This window comes from Daphnia magna, unplaced genomic scaffold (genome assembly GCF_020631705.1).
Source record: "Daphnia magna isolate NIES unplaced genomic scaffold, ASM2063170v1.1 Dm_contigs117, whole genome shotgun sequence".
In the NCBI taxonomy this organism is placed as follows: Eukaryota; Metazoa; Arthropoda; class Branchiopoda; order Diplostraca; family Daphniidae; genus Daphnia; species Daphnia magna.
Window position 1 is genome coordinate 212,264 of NW_025533128.1, and position 8,801 is coordinate 221,064.

At 39.8% G+C, this 8,801-nt stretch overlaps 1 protein-coding gene and 1 long non-coding RNA gene across 3 annotated transcripts; one reads left to right on the top strand and one right to left on the bottom strand.

Moving 5' to 3' along the window:
- Nucleotides 1–4,843: 4,843 nt before the first annotated feature.
- LOC116916546 (protein ALP1-like) lies at nucleotides 4,844–6,068 on the top strand. Its single transcript, XM_045166910.1, has one exon. It carries the CDS (start codon nucleotides 4,970–4,972, stop codon nucleotides 5,999–6,001), a length of 1,032 nt encoding a protein of 343 aa, XP_045022845.1. The 5' UTR covers nucleotides 4,844–4,969; the 3' UTR covers nucleotides 6,002–6,068.
- Nucleotides 4,867–7,775, bottom strand: LOC116933301. 2 transcript variants are annotated; one of them, XR_006641511.1, is made up of 3 exons: nucleotides 7,582–7,775; nucleotides 7,265–7,521; nucleotides 4,867–4,949 (listed from the first exon to the last, which is right to left on the bottom strand). It is a non-coding gene; the product is annotated as an uncharacterized LOC116933301 (long non-coding RNA). The 2 variants fall into 2 exon arrangements; XR_006641510.1 differs by lacking the exon at nucleotides 4,867–4,949 and adding an exon at nucleotides 7,079–7,163.
- Between the last annotated feature and the right edge of the window lie 1,026 nt (nucleotides 7,776–8,801).

Sequence of the window (8,801 nt, forward strand, 5' to 3'; positions counted from 1 at the left end):
GAAATTGCCTATGAGCTCAGAAAATGTCAGCAGATTGCAAAACAGAAGATGAACAAACTTGGTGTTATTCTAACAGGAAAAGATTCGACCAACTTCTCCTTCTGTCCGTTACTTGGCCGACGGATAAGAAACATCATCCCCGAAAATGATTTTCAAGACCGTGACGATGACGAAAATCCAATTGAAGGAGATAATTTGTCTGATGAGACAGAATCCGATTCCTACGACCTTCAAGTATTGCGCTCTCTTGATCAAGCAAGTTTCAAAGATTTTAGTGAACGCCTCTCACATCAGTCATTCACCATTCCATTCCCTGAAGAAAATCAAAGCTCCAATGGAGCCGCAGCTGAAGGTGCTAAAGAGAAATTCTCCCCTTCTGCTTTCGTTAATATATTGGATTTGGAGGGAAACACTCGTTTGGTTCAAAAGACTACTATTTGCTGGTTCCTCGAGAGCGGGTTTAGAAAAATTGGCAACGATCGTATTCTCCGTGTACGTCAGTTAGCTACGTTTGCAGACACCAGAAAGCTGATCGTAAATAAAGTGGAGTTCCGAAACGTTGTTAGAATCGACGACTGGTGTCTATTCAAAATCCTCCCCGACAGCAAGCAGGGATTCCGATTCCTCCTTGGAAGAGTTATTCAATTTAAAGCTAATTCGCGCTGGACAGACCGGACTAATCGCAACCGCTTTATTTATGAATGGAAATTTGGAACTGCTGACGTGGGCGTTAACTGTACTTGGTACCGCTTTGACGGTCAAGCAAAAAAATCGAAGACTATTTCTGAATCAGGATCCAAAATTGCCGTTTTTTCTCATGGGTTCCACCCATGTGATACATATATTTGCAGCTTACCTCCTCCTGACATCCCCTCTGGGGAAAAGGTGCTGTTTTCTCAACAAATTGTTGAATATGTAAAACCATTTTGTCGAAAATTTAAAATAAAAGCCCAGTTCAGTCATTGACGTATGCCCAACAAAATTTCGAAGGCGGACACCCAGTGGCCTTTATTTCATTTTCTCGTGATTAATCCGGTGGGTAAAGGTAGGAAAAGCTAAAAAATACCGCGGAAAAATTGAGAATTCGTAGAAAAATAGGGATATCACGGAAAAATAGGGAAATTGCGGAAAAATAGGGAAATTTAGGGAAATTACGGAAATTTAGGGAAATTGCGGAAATTTAGGGAAATTGCGGAAATTTAAGGAAATTTCGGAACGGAAAATACGGAAAAATTTTCCTAGGTTCACCCTGAAAAAGAGTCGATGACCCCTCGGAGAAGGTTAGATGTCACCCATTCCTCAAGCAGTAAAAAAATTGAAACAGCAAACGCTCCCTCTCATCATCATTGTCCAATACCGGATTTTCCGACAAACGTTCGCGATGTCTTGAGGATACAGAATCCCTCGGCAATGTTTCAAGCTCACCATCTCCCTCACCCAGTAGGTCTGTTAAAAAACATTCCCGTTCCCCAACTCCTTCAGATACAATATTCATTGGCATGCGTTCACGCTCACCATTTGCCTCAGTTAATGGATCCACCGGAAAAATGCCTCTTTCACCATCACCTTACTTAAAGAATCGACCGGAAAAAATTCCACATCCACCTTCGCCTTCACTTACAGCGTCCGACGGCAAACGATACCGCTCATCGTCGCCTTCACTTACAGCGTCCGACGGCAAACGATCCCGCTCACCGTCGCCTTTACTTAATACTAATATGGATGATGAGGTAGCCTTGGTCACAAAGCTATCACTTTTTTTATTTTCTTCCATATTTTTCTTCTATTTATAGCCTGAAAATGCAAGTAACGTTGAACTGGAAGTCGCAATTGCTGAATCATTGTTCATGCAACCAGTTATCGTCAACCAAAGAAATGCAGAAATATTTGAAAGAGAAGAAATCCTCGAAATTGGAAAGCCAGAAAGCTGGCTGCCAATAAAAGTTATAAACGCGGCGATGGAACTCATTAGACAAAAATTACCTGAAGCTGGTGGTCTGTATTATTGCCAATGGGGGGCAATGCTACAGTACAATCCAGCCAACTCCCATAAGTGGATACAAATACTCCACAATAATAGGGACCACTGAATTGTAGCATGTAAAGGTTTTGATGTGGCTGGATCAAATCTTGTGTTGCTGTATGAAAGCAACTGCAGCGGACATCAACCCGACCAGCATTTCATTTACTGCATAGCCCAGATTGAGAGAACTAAAAACAAAATTCTCAAAATCAGGCTAATACATTGCGAAAGCCAAAAAGAAAGGGGAAGCTGCGGATTATATGCCATCGCATTTGCGACAGCTCTGGCATTTTCATTTAATCCATCCGAATTGAGGTTTGATGGGTCACAAATGCGCTCCAATCTAATGAAATGCATTTCCGACGGCGCAATCATTCCTTTTCCGACCAAAGGACTCCGAACGCGTTCAAATTGGAGACCAAAGAAAAAAATCTCCATTCCCCTCTTCTGTGTGTGTCGGATGCCCGACTTTGGAGTTCATGAACTCCTTCCTAAAAAATTTCACGTTATGGTACAGTGCAACATTTGCAAAGAATATTTCCATCAGGAATGCGAGAACATACCCGAATCTGCCATCAAGTGCAAAAAAGTGCCCTGGTATTGCTCATCTTGCATTTAAACGTTAAATTAATTTTTTTTATTTCTTTTCTCAAATCAAGAATAATAAAACCTTTTTGCTTTGACACCAGTTGTTCGTTATGCGTGATACGTATCAACTTGGTATTGCACGATTCAAAAAATAAACTTGGAAATTCTGTAAAATGTATGTGTATTCTTAAATATCTAAAAATCTATAATATTTAAATTTCCGTGTGTAATTTGGGAAAGTTTATATTAGCATATTAGCACATATTAGGTGGTAGGCCAATAAGTGCACTTCCCGTACGCAACAGATAGCTTAGAAGGGCTTTTTCATTTTTTAAATTGATCCGTAAGCTTAGGTTTGCTAATGTTAGCTATAATACGTTTTACCAGTAAAAAACTTAGCTCACGCAAGCTTTAGCAAGCTGGATTTTTCCATTCTGCGGTTAGTAGAAATCAATCATGCTTTATTTTGCTAACTTTTGCTACGATTTCGGCGACTATTGCGATAGTTAGCTAAAAAATTATTTTTATAAGCTTATAATTATTTTCTTAACTTTCGTTGCCGTAAGTTTGAGTAAGCATGCTTTTGCTAAATTTTTTTATAGTTTTTAATGTGATAGGTTTTATTCAGCTCAATCCAACTTTTTTTTTCTTTGAAAAATAAAGCCCGCGACCGCTTTTTATTCATCATCACTATATCTTTGCGTTTGTTCTTCAATATATTTGTATATATACTGTATATATACTACATCCTATTATGTTAATAATATATTAAATACTTATTCAATATTAATCAAAATATATTTCATAACTAATCAAAATGCCAACTGTGATGACGCCATCTGACAACACCGCAACCGTCGGTTCTATATATAGGGGAGAACCCCTTCCCTCTGGGTCAGTCTCTGTCTGCTCTTCATAGAGCACTAGTTGCAGGTGTATCCAATACACGTTGATTCAAGCCGCAACCTATTCTCTCATTCTAAGTCAATTTTTCTGAAATATCCATCTAGTCTTCACCGAGATTCGAACCTCGGATCTTTCGCATCACCGGCTAACCGGCTAACCATTACACCACCGTTAACATGCGAGGCAAAGGGAAAACATGGGGCCGTATGGTGTGGCTCAGGTAAACCCCCCTTCACTGTCCCCTCTCCCATGGGTACACGCAATCCCCCCCTTCCGACCCTTCTTCTGGCCGGCTTGGGCAGCACGTCAGTTCCGTAAAACTTGAAACTTTGTACGCGTTTTACGGACACTTCCGCTCATTTGCACACCCTAAAACCTATATTAAAAATGATCAGCGTAAAACGATCTACAACCCTGTATTAATCGTTATTGGATTAGAGAAAACTTGTCTTGCTAGGGAAGTGCCTTTTTCGCCATGCTCTAGTCGGTCCTTGTCATGGTAGCAATCGTGATTGATGGGCCACTGAGCGGTGTATTTTGAGTTTTTGTCCCCACATTGCAGTGGTATTTGTCGGCAAGAAGCGTCCGTCTTTTTCCGAGCTGGAGGAAGTGAGTGAATGGCTTGACATTGGCTGGCTTTGGGGCAATTACCGCAACATGGCGACTACGGCATTCAAGCCGTATGGTAAACCTCCTCCTTTTGATTTAGATGAATACAACTGACTCTTTTGAATTATGGCACAAGAAATGGACAATTTTTCTCAGTTTGTCGACGATTGATTCGGCACTCGACGCAGATGATCGGGGCTTGTACAAGGCTCATACTCTGCTATCGTGTTTATCAACCGACACACTTCAAGCTGTACTTTCCATGGGCCTCACCGACGCTCAGCTTGACGACCATACGGTTGTCATCGACCATCTCCGTGCTCGTTGCAATGCCGGCCGCAAACGCCACGTGTGGCGCCAACAGTTCGCCGCCAAAAAGCAAGGCATTCAGGGCGCATTTTGGCGTCAACGTTTAGTTGAACCTTTTCAGTTCAACAATTCTGAGGAGTTAACGCTAAAATGGAATTCGACGTTGAGGGTTAACTGTCCAGCTTAACCACTGTGTGGACGGTAAAATGACAGTTGTTGTCAAATTATTTCCGCTAGGTGGCTGTCAAATATTTCCACTGTTTATTTTTCTCAAAAGCCATTGTTTTGAAAGTGACAGTAAAAACAATTTTTTAAAACTCTCTAAACACTACTAAAACTATTTGTAAGTCTCATATAATTTTTGAAATAACTAAATATTAATTCAATTATCTACGTATAGGCAAAATGGCAGATAAAAGAAAACTTTGTCTTTTTCTGTCACAATATGTTTTTGATGGCATTCAATCATCCAGTGAGGAAAGTGATTCTGATTCAGAGGATACAGAATTGCTTACTGTTATCGGATCCACCGAAATGGAGCGTCATCCTCGTCAAGTTGGATACCTGAACGTGATATCTGTATACTCTGATGCAGATTTTTTCAAACACTTCAGGGTAACGAGAACAACATTCCAGTATTTGTTGGCTTATTTACAAGACAACAACTTCCGCTGTGATATAATATTTCATGGGGGATGTGAACCCATGTCTCTCTATGAAATATTGTATATTAATCTACAGTACCTAGGAAATCAAGGTTCCCTTAGGCTGCTTGCTGATAAGTTCAATAGAACGGACTCCTCAGTTTGCAACGTAGTTTCCCAATTTTGCAATTTCATGTTTCAAAAGCAGCGGGACTTTATCAAGTGGCCAAACAGAGAAGGAATCCCTGCTGTGTCTAGGGCTTTTCGCAGGAAGTGTAACTTTCCTGGAGCAGTATCTGCTCTTGATGGTTGCCACATACCCTTTCATCCTGAAGCTCCAAATCAGGTACCATATCGAAACTACAAAAAATTTTGTAGTTTCAATCTTATGGCTGCTGCCTTACCCGATCGGTCGTTTTCATATGTGTTTTGTGGGTTCCCGGGCAGTGTACATGATTCCACTGTATTCCAAAGCAGTTCCTTATTCCATCAGCTAGATACCGAATGCCACCAGTTTTTTAATCAAAATTCATACCATATCATTGCTGATTCCGCTTTTCCCTTAAAACAATGGCTTATTACACCATTTAAAAAACTGAATGGGTGGCTACCTAGGAGCCAAAGGATTTTCAATAAGAAATTGTCTTCAACCAGAATGGTTATTGAACTTGCATTTGGGGATATAAAAAATAGATTTAAACGATGTCTAGATATCAACACTAGCATTGAAAAAGGTGTTGATATCGTCGTGACTTGCTGTATATTGCATAATGTTTGTATACAACAAGGAGATCTTTTCTACGGTGGAAAGCTGGACGAGGAATATCTCAATTGCAACGTGAACAACCAACCGTATGCTGTAGGTGTGATAGATCGCTTGGCTGAAAGAAAACGGCAACAAATCTGTGACTCCCTACAATGAAGACAAAAATAAAAATTTGTTATCAATCCATAAACTGAAATAAAGTACGCATTGTTCTTCATTGTAATATTTTTATTACTTTTTCATTTTATTACAACATTTTGGTAAATTGTAGTGGCAGCTTCCGGTTTATGATTCAAAAGTAATCCTGTATCCATTTGGTACGTTTAATACGTCGTTATTTCGATTCTTGGTTCAATATTTGATTCTTGTTTCTTAGATATAAAGCGATATTCACTTTTTGAAGAAAAAAAAATAGGACACTAGCAAGCACTGTATGCCATCACGCCAAAACAAGGCGTCCTATTTCCGTGAAAAGATAAATTTGCCATAATTAGGGAATAAAATAAATCATACACTGATTTTACCACTTATGATGATGAAGAACTACATTCATCAGACGAAGAACTTGATTTTGAATCAGAATGCGATCGCTTTCTTTTTGACTCAAAGTTTTCGTTGTTGGAAGAAAATGTCTTCTTGTTTCCGCATTTCTTCTTTTTCTTTTTCTTTTTTTTGGAAGACGGGACCAAACTTTTCATTACGTCGATTAATTGTTGCGTCTTTTCCATTCTTTCGTCATGTCGTTTTTGTTTGTCTTTTTTTCTTCTAAAAGACGACAGGATCTTTCGTCACGCATCTCACGGAAAACTTCCAAAACCTTGTCGGTTTTGGAAGCTTTGCTGGGTCTCTTCCTTTTGTTTGAGTTGATCCGCTTGCTTCGTCGAGGCTATCCAAAAATATGTCATCATCCGATATGTAAGACAACATACCGGAGTTGTTTCTTTCAGTGCATGATATACCTACAGGAATAGTAATACATAAAGAGAAAAATAAATAATAAAAACAGTGAGAGTCTGGAAAATGATTAATATTGATATGATATATGACTTATAAAAGGGGGGTGATCGAGAGAAGAATTCTTAATACCTAGGGGTTTAGGTTCCTCCTGTAAAGCAACTCCACAAAGTGACGAATTATTTGAATCATTAGCCGTCTTTTTAATTTCACCTTCTGTAACAAGAATAATATTAAGATCAAATTTTGTTACAAAAACTTATATGGCACAACAGTACCCCGATCTCACCAACTTTGAACTTGTGAGGATTGTGGTATAGTGAATCACTCACATAAGGAGGTCGAAAGGAATGATTGCTGGAGCCTAAACAGAACAACAGTAAAATGAGTAAGTAATAATATAGTATATATATATATGGTAAGTAATAATATATATGCATAACCTATCCATGAACATTAAATTACCTATTACTGCTTCGATGGAATCAAAGAACTTTGGCTTCTTTTGGGTATCATTTGCACCGCTTCCTGTTTGCTGAAATTTGGATATATAATTTCTATAATCCTTGCGTAGGTTTTCCCACTTGTTTTTACATGTCTGGATTTTGTCAACTCCACGAATACAAAATCCTGCTTCTTCCAAGTTACTGCAAATTTCATGCCAAATTTGCCTTTTACTTGTCTTGGAATCATTCAATGTTTCCCAATTTTTTTCAACAATCCTACAAATAATAGTCTGTTTCAAATTATACTTCAAAATAATCTAGTATAAAATTAATTACCCAAAAACACTTCTGTAGCCTCACAATCGATTGCAATTTGTGTGGCAGTTTTTTTACCATTCCAACATTCTTTTTTTGTTTCACTATCACTTTCTACAATTATATTTTCCATTACGATACAAATTCAAAAAAAAGTCATATCTTTTGAAAAAAAAATTTTAGTTTACAAGTGTCTGCTTTGAAACAGTGTTGCCGTATTATATAATTACAAAAACAAAAACAGAAGATATAGCTCTACGCGGTTGAGCTAGAGCTCAAGGGTGGTCTAGACCACCGTTGAAGAAGTTAAACTTTTTCCATTCAATCTTAAGTTGACGTTGTCGCCAAAACGGTATCCCAGTTCAGCAATCTACCGGACGGTTGACACAAAAACACAAGTTCACTGAAAAGTTGAACTAAAAGTTGACGCCAAAATGCGCCCTCAACAAGCAGCAGACGATTGGTTGTGCGAGTTGCGTGATTTAGCCCGTAAATGTGAATTTGCTACAGATTGTTGTGCTAGCTGTGAACCGACCCGCATATTAGGCCAACTAATTTTCGGCGTAGAAAGTGACGAAGTTCGTGTTAAACTACTTGAACACGGAGCAACTTTATCACTAGATCAGGCGCTGACAATTCTTCACCATATTATGCTCAATCCAATGACCGGGCTGAAGCAGAAATCGACTCAATGAAGACGCACATCCGTGGATCATGGACAGCTGGCGCATTTAACGAAGAGAAATTCGCCAAAAGTATCCTGCTTTTCCGAAACGTGCCGCGATTTGGTGGTGCAAGTCCAGCACAGTTGATTTTCAACCGTCCGGTGCGTGACTGTCTACCAGCTCATCGCCGCTCATTCGCACCAGAATGGCAAAAAGCAGCCGATGTACTCGAGAAACGGGAGAGACGGTCCAAGGAGCTGCAAATAGCTCATTACAACAAGCATACGCGGCCCCTCGCTCCGTTTATCATCGGCAACCTTGTCCTGATCCAGCATCCCATCAGTAAGCTGTGGTGTACCCCCGGAGTAATCGTAGAAGTCGGCCATCATCGAGACTACCTCATCAAGACTCCAGCCGGGCGGATTTTTCGGCGCAATCGGCGTTTTCTTCGCCCTCGCGTACCCGTATTTCCAGCTACTGCACCAGCTACTACACCAGTCCAGCCGGAAGTCGTTCAACCGCCGCAACTGGAACCAACCGAGCCACCGGTACGAGAGAATCCTGCTCCACTGATAC

Bases quoted from the DNA above. Each gene is read 5' to 3' on its own strand.
- LOC116916546 (XM_045166910.1), top strand. From the start codon at position 4,970: ATGGAGCGTCATCCTCGTCAAGTTGGATACCTGAACGTGATATCTGTA.